Source organism: Rutidosis leptorrhynchoides, chromosome 7, assembly GCF_046630445.1.
Source record: "Rutidosis leptorrhynchoides isolate AG116_Rl617_1_P2 chromosome 7, CSIRO_AGI_Rlap_v1, whole genome shotgun sequence".
In the NCBI taxonomy this organism is placed as follows: domain Eukaryota; kingdom Viridiplantae; phylum Streptophyta; class Magnoliopsida; order Asterales; family Asteraceae; genus Rutidosis; species Rutidosis leptorrhynchoides.
This window is the reverse complement of record NC_092339.1, coordinates 61103420-61120162: the sequence shown is the minus strand read 5'-3', so window position 1 is coordinate 61120162 and position 16743 is coordinate 61103420. Positions and strand designations below refer to the sequence as shown.

At 33.6% G+C, this 16743-nt stretch overlaps 2 protein-coding genes and 1 long non-coding RNA gene across 8 annotated transcripts; 1 reads left to right on the top strand and 2 right to left on the bottom strand.

Annotated features, from left to right (window-relative positions):
• The first annotated feature begins 331 nt into the window (after window positions 1–331).
• Window positions 332–7071, top strand: LOC139857163 (membrane protein of ER body-like protein). 2 transcript variants are annotated; one of them, XM_071845895.1, is made up of 9 exons: window positions 332–795; window positions 1657–1782; window positions 1935–2486; window positions 3660–4034; window positions 4122–4367; window positions 4609–4830; window positions 4927–5151; window positions 5960–6021; window positions 6428–7071. In XM_071845895.1, the coding sequence occupies exons 1-9, from the start codon at window positions 444–446 to the stop codon at window positions 6869–6871; spliced, it is 2604 nt and encodes an 867-aa protein (XP_071701996.1). In that variant the 5' UTR covers window positions 332–443; the 3' UTR covers window positions 6872–7071. The 2 variants fall into 2 exon arrangements, with proteins under 2 accessions (XP_071701996.1, XP_071701997.1); XM_071845896.1 differs by lacking the exon at window positions 1657–1782.
• A 539-nt stretch (window positions 7072–7610) lies between these two features.
• On the bottom strand, window positions 7611–9462 carry LOC139856816 (uncharacterized). The gene is given in 4 exon segments (XM_071845524.1): window positions 7611–7689; window positions 8716–8813; window positions 9197–9241; window positions 9368–9462. Coding segments are annotated over 4 exon segments (276 nt in total). The 5' UTR covers window positions 9422–9462.
• A 1309-nt stretch (window positions 9463–10771) lies between these two features.
• Window positions 10772–16667, bottom strand: LOC139857321 (uncharacterized). Of its 5 annotated transcripts, XR_011762482.1 has the most exons (4): window positions 16614–16667; window positions 14816–15016; window positions 11360–11857; window positions 10772–11256 (listed from the first exon to the last, which is right to left on the bottom strand). It is a non-coding gene; the product is annotated as an uncharacterized lncRNA (long non-coding RNA). The 5 variants fall into 5 exon arrangements; XR_011762483.1 differs by lacking the exon at window positions 14816–15016 and having other exon boundaries at window positions 16614–16656; XR_011762480.1 differs by lacking the exon at window positions 16614–16667 and having other exon boundaries at window positions 14816–15176.
• Between the last annotated feature and the right edge of the window lie 76 nt (window positions 16668–16743).

The following is a 16743-nucleotide window of genomic DNA, read 5'->3' as shown; positions in this document are numbered from 1 at the left end:
TTTTATACACTAATAAAATAATAAATTTATAAACGCTCTTAATGGTCGTATATATACTTTTAACAATTTATCATACCATTGCTTTGATTGTAACCTACACAAAGTAATTTAAAAATAATAAAATATTAATCGAAATAGATAAGGAGATGTGGTAAGCAGGGCATGGAAGTTAGCAAGTTGGTTACATGAATTTATGGGATTGCAGCAAGATAAGCCTATAATTTTTTCTATACACATAGAAATTTACTAAAATCTATGTACACATATAACTAAATAAATGTTGCAATAAATTTCCAAAAGACTTTTAACACCTAACAATACATTCCTTTATTATAAATACACAACAAGATGTAATAAAATTATAAATCTTCATAAAACTTTTTAAACCCAACACCACATCTCCACTATCTTGTAGAAAGTTCAAATCTTTCAACAGATTGATAATGGAAAATGCAGAAGAAGTTGCTGTAAAACATCCATGGGACCAACAACAAGAACTTGATGATGATGATGATGATGATGATGATGATGAACAATTAGAGGAAAGTTTATTACTAGCTAGAAGAAAAAATTTCATTTATACTCCACTTTCCACCACACTCAGTGCTGATTTCACCACCAACAATGATGCTTCAGTTAATGTCACCAATGGTCAACATCAAAAACAAGAACAAGATGATGATGAATTACAAGTAGAAGATTTAAATCAAGAAAATGGGATAATAAAAGTTGATGAAGATGAGAAAGATAAAAACAAGATTCCAGAGTATTCTGTTTATTATGATACAAATAAAGGTAACAACTTTATAGATCTTGAACTTGTCCCTTTTTATATTTTTTCTAAAAAAATACTATTTCAATAGTAAATGTGCAATGTACACATCTACTTTGTACTTGTTTAGTTAGATACCCTTATTGCATCTTCTTGTGAATTCAATGTGCAACAAGTGAGATGGTGGGGTTCTGGGCCTTGTAAATAATATATTGTTTTTCATACCCTACATGCCTCCTCCCCTGTTTTTATTTCATTAAAATATCTTCAAATCCTTCTTTTTTCAATTTGTCTTACAATCAGGCTGAGTTCTCTTCTTCTGGCTTAAGGTGATTCTAGATTATTTGTGATTATTGTTTTTTTTTATAATTATTTTTATGTTACCATATGCTTTTTTAGGTTGTTTCTGCACTCATATATTGTTGCTGCAAAAGAAAGATCAGACCTTTTTTATGTGGTTTCCAGATTTATCATGTATCTAAGCTAAATTTTTGAAAGCTTCTGTGTAACAAAGATCTTGAATGAACTTGCCTCTGTATTATAGTTTCTTAGATCATGTTTAAATAAATAAGTATTTTTATTTGTTAATTTGATGAATTAACAGAAATTAAATGACTTAGTTGTCATTATACAGTTTAGGGATAAGGGCATATGATCCAGCTTTTTAGCTATCTTAATTACTCCCTTTATGAGTGTTCATAAGTTGACCTTGAAAGTCAAAGAGGGCTACTTTTGGTTAAACTTAATAATTTAGTTAGATGTCTGTTTTTAGCAACTTGTGTAACAAAAATCAGTAGACTTTTTCAATTAAATTGCTATTTCTGGACTTAACTATAGATAATTATTAAGAAGTTGCATTTTCCCCCTTTATTTGTTGACTGAAGGAATATGGAAATGTCGAATCTGCCCCTGGGACAATCGGGGTAGAACATGTATCACTCATCATTACCAGCATCCTAATCGGCATTCGAATAAGCTGGTGACTGTGAAAAACTTATTTGAAACAAAAGGTAGAAGATCATGTACATATGAGCTTCCTATTATTATTATCATAAATTTAAACAATTTATGCCTGTAAATACATTTGTTTTATAATAAGTTCACTACAATTTGTGGATATTATGGCACTGCTAATGGTGGTCTAATTCACTGTATGTTGCAGATAATGTGTTGCATTCTGAATTGACCGAAGATAAAGCAAATGGTGTTGATACGGAGATAGCAGAAAATCATCAAGATAATGGGAATGGTGTGGGCCCTATTATCAGTAACCGAAATGGAAAACATCATAACCATGAGATACCGATTGAAGAAGTCAACAACAACGTGCCATCATACATAGGCAAAAAACCAGAAATTAATGAAATTCAAGTGATTAAAGATGGTGAAGATGAAATAACTGAATTTGATGTGGAGACGGTATTAAAGAAGCAAGACACACATGATTTGTTCTGTCCTAATTGTAATTCTTGTATCACCAAAAGGGTTATTCTTCGTAAAAGGAAACGTAGAATCCCAGTTCCTGGTGACGACGCAAAGCGTAACAAGTCAGAAGTGAATGGTGTTTTAGACGATACGAGTAATATTCGAGATCGTGATGAAGTTGATACTAGTTTAGTTGAAGTTCAACCATTAATATCTCATGAATACGATGAGAAACGAGAACCAGATGTATTCAGATGTTTGTCATGCTTTAGTATATTCATGCCCACAGGTATAATTCTCAAATATCCAATATCTTAAATTTATACGAAACCATCCCAAGGTAGCCCAAGTGGTTGGGGCCCTGAGATCCTTGCAAGAGGTCTCAGGTTCAATTCTTGGGGTGGCCAGGGAAGGGTTGGAAACAGCCAGGGAGTATTCCTGATGGGCTGCGTACACTAGAGTATGGGGTCGGATTACTCGCCCTTCCCGGGTAACCCGAACAGGGAAAAACCTTACAACTTTTAAATTTATACGAAGTAATTTCTAATGAAAGCCCTAAGGGTTGTCATTAAGGTGCATTGACATGTTGTATAAAGCGGTTACTATTGACTTTTACATGACGGTTATTGAAAAGTACAAGTCTTTTTTGCACCTTAAGACAGCTCTTAGGGTTGTCGTTAAGGTGCATTGATATGTTGTACAAAGAAGTTAATACTGACTTTTACATGACGGTTATTGAGAAGTACAAGTCTTTTTTGCACCTTAAGACAACCCTTAGGGTTGTTGTTAAGGTGCATTGATATGTTGTACAAAGAAGTTAATGCCGACTTTTACATGACGGTTATTGAAAAGTACAAGCCTTTTTTGCACCTTAAGACAACCTTAGGGCTCCCGTGAAGGTGCATTGATATGTTGTACAAAGAAGTTAATGCCGACTTTTACATGACGGTTATTGAAAAGTACAAGTCTTTTTTGCACCTTAAGACAACCTTAGGGCTCCCGTGAAGGTGCATTGATATGTTGTACAAAGAAGTTAATGCCGACTTTTACATGACGGTTATTGAAAAGTACAAGTCTTTTTTGCACCTTAAGACAACCTTAGGGCTCCCATGAAGGTGCATTGATATGTTGTACAAAGAAGTTAATGCTCACTTTTACATGACGGTTATGGAAAAGTAAGTCTTTTTTTGCACCTTAAGACAACCCTAAGGGCTGTAGTTAAGATGCACTGATATGTTGTACAAAATGGTCAATGTTGACTTTTACATGACGATTATTGAAAAGTACAAGTCTTTTTCAACTTAAAGACCGCCCTAAGGTCTGTCGTTAGAAAAATCCTTTCACTTCTTTTTATACTTACATTTTTTTTTTTAACTTTTGTGTAGCACGTTATAAAGAATTAATAGGGCAGTTGGATATTCGAGAGAGAAAAACATACTTTATACTTTATTTGATGTTGCAGGAAACGGGTTCAAGTTGTTCCAAATGTTTGGAAATAAGAAAAATGAGGTAAACAGTGAACGCTCTCAGAACGAGGTGCCTGTGAAGAAACACTGGTTTTCTAACTTTTTCGGTTCAGATAAGATGGAGAACAATGTTAGTGGTCTGAATGATTCAGAAGCTGTTCAGAGTTTAGATGTTAAAAGTAACATGAGCTTATCGACGCAAGAAGTTAACACAAGTAACACCAATGGTACAACAAATTCGGATAATAATCGACTTCAATCAGCTAATTCGAGTGCTGGCAGAAATGAAAATGCACCTTCTTCAACACAAGGATCTGATACAAATGAACAACAATTTGCTAATGAATCAGATAACGCTACAGAGAGCTCTGGTAAGCTAAGTTACTCAAGTTTATGTTTGAAGGTTCATTCTAAAGGTGGCAAAATGGGCGGGTCTAATTTATTCAACTTTATAACAGGAATGTTTACAATGGATGAGCAATTACTTACGTCTTACCATACCGAGTCCAATGGTCAAAGTAATTATCCAGGAATGTTTGTTGTCAAGCCTCCGTTAAATAACGTGGAGCCCACAGAAATTTCTGTTTCTCCATTTCAACATGATGGATTGAAGCTTGTTGTTCCTGCAAATGTCGGATCTTTAATCATCGATAATTCACAAATGAACCAAGATCTTGATGTTACGGTTCAAGTTAATAATCAAGGTAATCATACTTTTATAATTACTTGAATATGTATAATTTATGTGGATTTTGCTAACGACAGCCCTTAGGGTTGTCGTTAGTGTGCATGAAATGGTTGTACATGAAAGTTAAACATTGACTTTATAATTGGCGGTTACTAAATTGTACAACAGTCTAAAGCTCCTTGACGATAGCCATTAGGGATGTCGTTATATTACCACCATTGATTAAGGTTTCTATGTTTAATGGATTTCAAATTTAGATGATAAGGGGAGGGCAAACTTGTCATTTTCACCACCAGCTTCGATACTTGAGGAGTCGAATTTGGGCTACAAAATCAAGGATCTAGAAGTTTCACAATTGCACAGTTTCCAAAACAATGTCGAAATTTATCCTGAAGAGCCTTTGAAGGTCGACAACGATGTCTTAACAAACAAACAGATTGATCTTCTTGAGGATTCGAAGAACAATGCACAGACTAAAGGTAAACATGACTAATTTTGTATCTATATAATGAAAAAATGTGTACATTTAATTATGTTGGACTTCGGATATTCATACATTGTTATATTGTCAATAGGTAAAGACACAATAATTACAATCGAAAGCAAACAACCTGAACAATCTGCTTTACAAAGTTCACCAGATGCAGCTGTGCAGCAAGTGGTGGGCTCAGGAAGTGTTACCACAGCAACCGAAGGTCGTGGTTTGGAAATTGTTAAAAGCGTTGTTTATGGTGGTTTAATGGAGTTGATCGCAAGTTTAAGTGTCGTGTCTTCTGCTGTTGGTGCGGATGCCGCCACTGGTAAGCAACATCTTTACTCTTTTTTACCATGAAAAATGATTTTTTTATTGTCACTACAAAAAGTTTCAAGATATTTTTTTAGAACGACAAACACACATAACTGTTCTTGCAATATCTTTAGTCGCTTTTACCATGAAAAATGATTTTTAATTTTTTGATCAGTAATTACTGACACCTACTCATGATGTTACGTTAACTTTGAGGATAAATATAGCGCATAATTTAGAGGTGGCAAAATGGGTGTCCGGATACTTGGGAATTGGTAAATGTTATACATGTCAAAAAGTGAGTTGGATTGACTTGAAACAATTTTTGTCCAAATATTACTTTAAGACATTTGTGTATGATAGTAGTTTAATTTCTTGAGTTAGGAGGTTAAATGTATTCAAATTAGTGAAACACACACACATTTGTATCGCTGCCATATGCTGCTCTACATTTTCAGTTACATTAATTTTACATTATGTTTTACCGATTTACCCTGTTAAGATAAAACGCAACCCAAATCAACCTAGTCGTAAGTAACTGGTCCAGTAGCGGAACTTGAACTCAAAGACAGATGGGGTGGATGCGAAAATTTAATAAATTTTTTATTTTCAGCTGGGGTGAACACTAATAAAAACCTTATTTTTTAGTAAAATTTTCTTTTTTTAGTGTAAAATTTTTTTATCTGTTAAATCCAGGTGGGGCGGATACCCCCTCTAGGTTACTTTAAGCTCCGCTAGACAAGAGCAAATGAACAATGTCTTTGTATAGTTTTGAGATCGGAAATGATTATCGTTGATATTTTGTTATCACATATTTGCAGTAAATGTGTTCGCGCTTGGATTGGCAAATATATTTGGTGGGCTGTTCGTGATTATTCATGATGTAAGTTGCATATTCATTTCACATTCTCTTAGATATTCATCAACAACCAAAGTATTACTCCCTGTGTCCCAAATCTATAGTTCAGTATTCCTTTCTTTTATGGTTGTCCTAATGTAATTGTCATCTTTCATAATTATACAAAAATAGATCCTTGATGTATACGTGTAAGACAAAAAGTTAGATAAAAACTAATGGGTAAAATCGTGAAGTAACATAAAGTATAGAGTGTGATAATGATATTTTATTAAAATGCATGTTTTTTTTTGTCCGGGAACAACAGAATTGGGATGAGGGAGTACCATTAATATCCATTATTCGTCTTATGGGCCCCATTGAGTTTTGACGTAACTTCCGTTTTCTTAACCCGCTGTTTAATTCTTAATGATGATTGATGTAACTTTTACAGCTTTGGGACCTTAGAAACGAACGCACAAGAAAGAAAGAAGACCGATACCAACAATTTTTGGGACAAAGAACAAATTTCCCACTTCACATGGCGGTCGCTCTGATTTCGTATTTCGTGTTTGGCTTTCTTCCTCCACTCATTTACGGCTTCTCGTTTCGAGAGAGCAACAATAAGGACTTGAAGCTTTTAATGGTGGCAGCAGCTTCCATTATTTGTATCATGATACTGGCTGCTGCAAAAGCATATGTTCAGAGTCCTCAAAAGTCTTATTTCAAAACGATCGCTTATTACTTCGTGTTTGGCTTCATGGTGTCGGGTGTTACGTATTTGTCCGGTGAGTTGATAATGAAGTTATTGGAGAAGATCGATGTATTCCATTCGGATACACGTGTGAACCTCATTATTCATGGAGCGAATTCAAAGCCGTCCATAGCAACATTTTAATGTTGTACTAATTGATGAAAAGGATTGTTTCTTCCTAATGGTCTCATTTTTGTTAGAATTTTCTTATTAGGTTAGAAGCAATAGTTCTTATGTTTGAATTGAATAACGAGGAAAATGATACAATTTTTCTCCATGAAATATTAGTCTCTTGTTAAGGTTTATTTGATTCGATATAGTGTGCGTTGTTTAAGTGAATTTAATCCAACATAAACATTTAGAACGCGTACAATATATAGATGCAAAATTAGGGTTCATTTATTTTTCACTTATTGATCAGTTTCTATATAGCTCTTAATCATATAGTTATATTATTGTTTTTTGTCAATTAATATGTCACTTAATCTGGAATACAAAAAAAGGCCCTTCCCAAACAGAAAGATATTCAAATAACACTTGATACAAAATAAAAGTAAACAACATCTAAACCCAACGTCGGGTTCAGTTTGATGATCGGGTGGGTAGATCTTGTTTGGAGTATATTTGGTTCGATTCAAGGATATTAGACTTAGAAAGATTATTTACTACCTTTCTCATAGTAAGGCAGTATATAATCTGGCATGAAGCTAACCACAAAAGACAAGGTGGAACAATGATCAGATCTCTGAATTCATCAAACAAAGTGAAGACCACTGCAGAACTTGATACACTTCAAGCTACAATCGAAATTATTCATTTAAACGAAATCAACATCCTTTGACACTTTCAGAGCAATTCTCTGCCTGGAAATTCTCACAGAGCTTCAAGATCTTTAGCTGAATTTTCTGCCCGTCATCTCCTCGGCTTCATATAATATGTGATTTATAAGTCCTCTTGCTGCACTGCAAATTCACAAAAACGTAGAGTTTTACAATTAGTTGCAGACACAAACAAAGATTACCCTCTTTGTTTACATGTGTGTATATATGCCGGTCTAAAGCAGAAATAACAAAATGAAAGAAAAAGTTAAACAATTAAAATTGAAAATACATAGAATAAGCAAATACATGATTTTTTTTAAACTTTATCCTATTTATTAGTCTAAACTACCACAGAAGATGAAGGTAGATTGTTGCATGAGTTGCTTCACTCCAATCTCTTTTATTTCAGAATAGAGTTGTGAGTGATATACTTCAGATTATAATGTCGACATTCTAAATCTACAAATTCTGAATGTTTAATTTCCAAGTTTCCCTTTTTATAATACAAAGGACCGAAATTACCATCTCCAATATCCAGAATTCCTCTTTGTGCAAGGTTAATAAGACCATGCGAGGCCCTAAAGACCAACACCCTAATGCACCAGATAAGAAGGTCGACTTCTTAGCCTATATGCTTGGTCTTGATATCCATAATTCAACATATGCATACAAAGATCTAGCAATTTGACCCATTTTCTCATGAATGGGTTGATTCAGAAAATGCTTAATCTCTAACAGTAACAGGGCAAAAGGGTACAATAATAAATAGAAAAACTGATAAGTAAATAGCAAAATAGGTCTCAGGTTCGAATTCCGTCAAGGACGAATATTTAGTAGTGGCCAGGGATGGGTTGGAAACAGCCAGGGAAGGGAGTTATCCCGTTGGGCATCAGAGTATGGGGTCGGATTACTCACCCTCCCGGGTAGCCCGAACAAGAAAAACCTTCTACCTTTTAAATAATCAAATAGGTCAAACGAGTAGAGAGTTATCATAAATAATGTGAATGCATATATTTATAGAATTATTCTAATGACAATGTTTAGGTAATCCTACTTGTATTTTGGGTCACCGACACAAAAACTCAACCAACAATCTTGACCTATGACCCATCCTGTATGGCAGACCCAATTTTCCATTTCTAATAGAAATTTAAGAAAACGACTTACTCGTCTTTGAACTTCTGAATCTTCTCTGGATCAGTTTCATGCATGTGTTTTCTGAACTGCTGCCTCACCATTTGAACAACTAGCTCCGTATTATGTTGCTACAGTTTATAGAGTCCTTAATCAAATTTCACCATAAAATATCTTTAAACATCTAAACCAATGACATGTTTTTCTACCCATAATTTTTTTCGCGGAGCAACAATGGGCATCATAGCAAGTTGATGCTTAGTGTAACAAGTGTTTTCAAACTAATGAATTGATAAGAATTACGTGTTAAGTACAACTCCATTGAGCCCATGTTTCCGAAACTTATATGACTATTGCTAAAATCAAGTTCTACATATGCTGTTACAATTTATCATATCAAATTGCATACTCACTAATTGCAACAAACTCAAAATTCATACACAACAAATACATAAATAAAATGTTGGCAGAAACATAAATTCACAAATGTATAAATAGCAGAAAAGTGCATTACCTTATGACCAACATACTTAGCTCTACGTAGGCATTCGCGATATAGCTACAAATCGAAATCGAAATCGAAATCGAAATAAACAAAATTAGCAAAGCATAAATTTCACAATTCTTATACAATTACAACAACAACAACAAAAAACAAAGGTACGAAAGAGGTAATATGATAAACCCTAATTGCATTATTGGCAAGTTCCGGTGGTAGCGCTGTTTGAAGAGATGGCATTTTGTTTTATTGGTCTTCAATTCGAATTTGGAGCTGCTGATAAACAAATACTAAATCAGAACTTTAATATCTATGTATAAGCAAAGTAATTAATACTTATTATTACTCATTAATCATGTTAATATTATAAAAAAACGATTACCTAATCGGAGGTTGAAACAGTGGAGGCCGGTGAACAATTTGACGGCAGAATTTCACTACTTAGATGAGTCGGGTCGGGTATACGATACGGAAATACGGGATGTTAGTAATTTACTATATGGACTCTTGGATTTTGAGATTGTACCAACATACCCCCTATACTTTCAAAAGTTTTAAAGGGATTGAACGATTTTGCAGAACTCCATACGAGCTTGGACTTGAGTTTGACTAGTATATAAAATTATACGCCGTAAAATATAAATTATATACCAACAAATAAATAAATTTAGCTAATGGAAACAAAGTAAAAAAAGAAAGTTTAAGAACGTAAATATGCAAGCTTACATATGATTTAAAGATGTGAAATGACATTTCGAATGATTTATTTTTTTAAGAGTCAAATGTTACTTTTACTCTTTACTTTAGACGAACTATTGAAAAAATATAAATACTTATTTTGAAACGTAAAGTGTAATACAATTGTTAGCTTAATGACATAATCGGAGTATAGATATAACGTCGCATACATTCTAACTATTACTGGAGTACATACATTTTGTGTTTTTTAAAACACTATACTAAATACTCCATCCGTCTTAAATTATATATGTGAAGTACAGTGATTTTTTCTTCTAAGAGTCAAATGTCACTTTTGTTTTTTTACTTTCGACAGATTGTTGAGAAAATATGAATACTTTTTCTTAACCGTAGAGAGTCATACAATTGTAAGCTTAATGACATAACCGAAGTATACATATACCATCACATACATTCCAACTATAATAGGAGTGAGAACTAAAAACTCAATATGAAACATGAACATGTTCTCAAACTTAAGGTGCCTTAAGATGCACTGTAAAACCACGGCTTGTTGAGTTACCTGATAAAGCACACCACCCGGATTCGAATTTTGGCAAAGCCATTTCGTTCAAAAAGGGAGTGTGACTAGAGTATGCACCTTGTGCGCAATTCAACCAATACCAGGTCTCGCGCTCAGGTGGCTTAATTACCCAAGGTTTACCCTCCACGAGAGAGTCAATGTACTCGTTCGTAGGGGGTTTCGTAGCTAAAAAAAAAAAAAAAAAAAAAAAAGATGCACTGTAAAAGAAGCTCTGAAGTCATGTATGTATAGAAAAGCATATGTGCAAGACACAAGATATAACAATCTAATAATTACCTGTGCACAGGTTTAAAGATACCATTTGGATATATATAGATTCAACCATATAACTTAAACATTCAAGTAACAGTTATTAGCCAGAGTACATACAGATATTTAAGCATTTAAACTACAACTTATCTTCAGATAACATAAAACAGATATAATGAAACGACTACTACACTAGAAAGCTCATCTTAAACCATTATTGATTGATCCAATTAAGTTATTCATCAGGTTCCTGAACCACATATCTACAGGTTAAAGTCTTTGCATAGCCGTCTAAAAACATCCAAAATATATCTTCTTTTTTCAAACCAAGTCTACGAAGACTCACTCTGAACTCCTTAAGAACATTAGCATTTGCCAATAAATACTTGATTGCCATTAAATCACATCTCATCCCAAAAAAACCAATTATAATAATCTCTTCAAGATGTGACACGAGACACTTAGCCGGTGAACGCGGTTCGTTCCAATCGAAGTCTTGTGGCGGAATCTGTGGGTAAGAACACTCAGCAGAGTGAGCACACTCCTAACAACCAACAAGTTGATAATAAAATGTCAATCATTTATTATAACAAGACAAAATTCAGCATTTGTTACTTATAATTAATTAAACTAAATTAAATTATTACCTTCTCTATTGTAAGAGATTGTTGACTCGGGGTGTTCTCGAGTATATTGAACAAGAGTGTCCAATCAGTTAAACGGGGTATTATCAAATGCAATCGGGTCAGGTTGAGCAATGGGGGCACACTATGAAGAGGGTTTATATCTAGCGCCTGCAGGTATACATAATTTTGTCAGCTATTATATAAACAACACCAACAGTAATCATCGAGGCTAATTGCATAAGAAGATAAACCAAAATTAAACTATTTTACGCATGATGAATGTCAATCAGTCCCTAGTACATATCAAATGTTAGTGGGTTAATAAAATTTAAGTAAACTTACATAAGTCATGCATTCGTCTATCGAAAGGGACTTTACTCCACTCATCCATTTTAAAAGAGTATATGCGCGACTACTATCCTCCTCGGGTTCGAAATCATAACAGCAACTTGTCAGACAAATATTAGCCTTAACAGGTGCACATGAACCCTGCACCGCAAATTGTAAACCAACCTTGTCCTGTATCTCAACGCTTTCAAGATTAGGGGTATTAAGAAAAATTATGGGATCTGTTGCATTAGTCACTTGTCCCCCCCAAAAACTAATATCTAAAAATTTCAATGACAAGCATGAGATATCATAAACCAAATCTTTATAGTAATCTCGACCTTCCAAATCCCTCATCCCTCCCAACTTTAATTTCTCGAGTTTTGGACAACTACGAAAGATCTTTTTCGTTAGTTGTTTTGGAGGACAACTCACCATAAACACGAGAGACTTAACATTTGGTAAACAAAAGTCCTCGGGGACCGTTATTGAATTAGAGAAATATGAATAGAGGTCTAAGTGTGTAAGACTCGCACATGAGAAAAGAGTTGAAGGAATTTCCATGAAGAAAACACGTATCTTTATCTCGCGAGCATTTAGCCTAACGGAATTATCGATCCATTTAGCAACCACTCCTGGAAAAAGGTTTTGACTACTATGTAAACAAATTGAAATTCCAGACGACTGCAATCGATCTAATATTCTATCTATGTGATCTACACGTAGATTAGATCTAGACTCAATACGAAAATGAAGATGTTGAAGATTAACCCATACGTTCTCCCATCTTCTTGATAAAACGGATGTAGAAATGGCTTCTTTGGTTGTAAGGAGAGAAATTATGTTTAGAAGAAGCTCATTGGGTAAGTAACTAAGCAGATCCATTGAAAATGAGAAGCTATTCGTTATTAATTAAAGGAATAGTTACAAGTATTCGGAAGAGATAAGCGTTTGAAAACGCTTCCCTGAAAAGGAAAAAGACAAGACAAGTGTGGATGGAATCAATGTTAGGGATCCGATCAAGAAAGTGCAACACTTTAAAATCTTACCAAACGAAGAACAACATATGAAGTAACACTAGATGCACTTGAAATTGAGATAAACCTTTTCATTTGAAAGACAAAATTTGAGAAGAAAATAAGATCGATGGTAAGGAAAGCCCTAATTTGGATGTAAGACTCCAAATGGAAACACCGCTATATAGGGATATCAATACCAAAGTAGATGCGTGTTACATTTGTATTGATTGATTCTCAGCAACTAACTATATAATTAAACGAAAAATAAATGCATATATGAAATACATATATGAAATACATATACGAATAAATGCATATATGAAATATCGGCAACCCAAACCAGCCCATTTCCCCTCACGCCCATCACGTGAGAGGTAAACTAATCTCACCTATTGGAGCGGTAAGATGGTATATAACCAAGTGATCCAACAGCACCAAAGAATTGTTCTAATAAACTAGGCTTATGCTTACTAATGATGGAGATTCAACCTGAGGCACTTCCCAAATGACATTGTCTTCACTAACTAAGCTACACGACGGAGATATTTATAATGTACATACATTCGAATTATAACCACATTTCAATGTGCAAACAAAAGTGTGTAGAGCGTGTTTATTATTTTCAACTAACAACTAAAAAACAATATTATTAGTTAATGCATATTATTAATATAATCTAATATTATCGACATATATTAAAATGCTTAACCATAGGAGCATGTGAATAAACACGCTTAAATAAACATTTAGTACCCTATATGTCAAAAGGAAAAATCCACTCTGGAACATAAGATAAAATGGAAAGCTATTTTTCTAGAACAACTACGAAATAAATAAAAACATGTCACAATTGGTTAATGCGAGCATGGAATCTCTAATGCCTCCCAAAACTAAAACAATGGACTAATCGAATACCTTTAGCCATAACTTTTAAGCTTATAAAGACTCAAACTTCGTTTCTCAAACTGATGTGAGGCAAGTTGTTACAAGCTCCCCTACTTAAACTCCTAACGTCCTCGTCAGGACGAAACATAATCAATTCTAGCTATGTACATGTTTTGTATTTTGGTATTGATGTTACTGATATTTTGAGAAGGATTTGAATACTTAGTTTAATAACTTATAATCAAGTTTGAAATCTGACATTATTTTATGAAATATGGATAGCTGATATTCTTTTATCACGTCTGCTTCAATTTTGATTTTTTCCACAAAAAATTATGATAATATATTTAATATTAAACATGTTGACTAAAGAAACTGTTTCACCCGACAACCTGAAACCAGCCCATTAACCCATCTGACTTGTTCAACTAAATGGGTCACAACGGCAGTGTGCAGGTTAACAGTATCAGGGTTAGGGTTGAAACACCAAACATGTTTATGTAACCAGGCCATGGGTCTGGTTGGATGATATTTACCACAAGCCTTAAATGTAACTCTATAATCCATAAAATTAATAAAACTAATCCAAATAAGCTTAACCCACATTCCCCTTTCATCCAAATGGTGCAATTAGTTGAAAAACATAATAGACTAAATAAAAACTTTGTTCAATAATAACAAAAGTCTATCTACGAATGCCATCTCCAATAGATATCCATCCCAAGATAGCCTAGTGGTTCACACCCTCATACAATTATACAAATAATAGAGAGAAACAGTTGGATACATTTCTACGTACTTTACCATTTAGATAACATGGTAAGCCGCCATAAACGCTTACAACATGCTTCTTTCATATAACAAAAACGTAAAAGCCTGAGCATATAACCTACATTACTTAAATTTCACAAAAGTAAGAATATAACTTTGGACAGTAAAAAAGAAAAAGAAAAAAAGGAAACCATGTTTAATAATCAAAACTCAGAACTTCTTCAATCTTTTCTATTTAAACAATAAAAAATTCATATCTTTTTCGGGGATTTAATTCAATCATAACAGACTAATAAAGCTTACCAATTATCCTGTTCTAGCAGATGACAAAGAAACCATATACACTAAACCAAATGAATACATATGAGAAAGTGGCATATCATAACTATAGGTATGGGTCAAGTATGACATTGGTTTAAGAATAATATTTGATATTACATTTGATCAATAGCTCTATGCTGATGGAAAAACTTACCTGCTGTGAAGTTTTCTGGTGGGAGAACAAGCACCGACGGAATGAGATTCCTACAGTCGCCGACGATGACTGTAGAAATAGAGGGAGTAGGCGATGGTTTGGTGGTTGCTGACAGTTGATGACGATAAAAAAGGAAGGAAAACCCCAATTCACATAACCGCCTTCAAACTCCAACCAGGGTTTCGAGGAACCCAAATACTCCTAAGGTTTCGATATGGCCATGTCAAAGGTTTTTTAGTTGTTATTTATCCATCAAGTATTCCATTTTAGTCGGAGTTTTCTACTTTTTTATTGAAACTAAATGAATATATAGAAGATAAGTTAATTCTTACACGAAATACCACCTGCAAAAATCCTTTGTTTCTCTTGTAATTTTGTTTTACACCTGAACGAGTCGAAATCAAGTATGGAAACGGAGACATGGTGGCTCTTGGTCATCAACATTCTTTATTTCTTTGTATTTTTGTTTTTCTGAAATGTGTGTGAGCTTCCCTGTAATTCTATTTTATAGTTGAACGAGTAGGTGATAAGAGAGACATGTTGGCGACTGTAACATGGTAACCTCTATTTTTGTTTAATGATTTTGTAATGTCTACATATATGATTAGCGTGTAACATGTGGTTCGGATTACAAATAACTTAATTAAGTTGAATTCGACTTTGTTGTCATAGTTGAATTGTCTAGTGTAGACGTACATTATTACTAAGTACTAAAGTACTATTTATAATGTTCTAAAATAATTAGCCGCTTACAAGAACATTATAAAGAGTACTTGGTAATAATGTACATGCACAATAGACAATTTAACTTTGAGAATAAAGTCGAATTCAACTTAATTAGGTTATTTATAATCCGAACCACAAGTTACATGGTAATCATATATGTAGACATCAAATAATCACCAAACAAAAATAGATGTTATTATGGTCATTCTACTTCAAAATCCGTTAGAATTTTTATTACAGTCACCACCATGTCTCGCGTGTCACCTAATCGTTCATCTATAACACACACATATTTCACAATAAACAAAAATACAGAGAAACGGAGAATGGCGATGATCAAGAGTCACAAAAGGATTTTTGCAGAGAAACAAAAGGATTTTTGCGGCTGGTATTTCGTGTAAGAATTAATTCATCTTCTATATAATTATTTAGTTTCAACAAAAAAAAAAAAAAAAAGACACAAACTAGAGAACTCTGACTAAAGTTCCTTATACATACAGTAGAGACACAAAGGATAGGTAGATAAATTTCCATGCACTTTACCATTTAGATAACACGGTAAGCCTACGAGGATATTTGGATACATTTCTATGTTCTAAATCAAAACACAAAATATTAGCAAAGCCTAAATTTTACAATCTTAAACAAATATACAAAACTAATATTCATTAATCCTTCTTTATTTTATTTTTAGATCAAAAAAGATAGATTAATATCAAAACTAGTACTCCGTATCTACTATGCCTAAACCCCACACAATTTCTTGTAATTTATTTATTTATTTTTCGAAAAAGTAGAGAACTTATAAACATCTAGATGAAAATAAAAAAGTGAAGAGATATGACTTTCTCTATTTAGAAGTGTTTTCACTTTAGAAGTGTTTTCACTCTGGTTCGAAAAAAATGACTTCCGTAAAAGATTGTCTACATCTCACCTCCCAATATACCCACTTGTGTATTGAGTTTTGTTGTTGTAAGTACTAAATCAGAACCCTTTAATATCTCTACATACATAAATTAATAATAATTACAGTTAATCTTATTAAAAATATAATATGCGGAAAAATGGTTACCTAATCGGATACTGGTACGGTGGAGGCCGGTGAACAATTTGACGGCAAAATTCCTTTACTTAGATGAGTCGGGTAGGGTGACGTATACTAGAAATACGTAATTTAGTGTAGGACCCTTAAATTCCAAGAT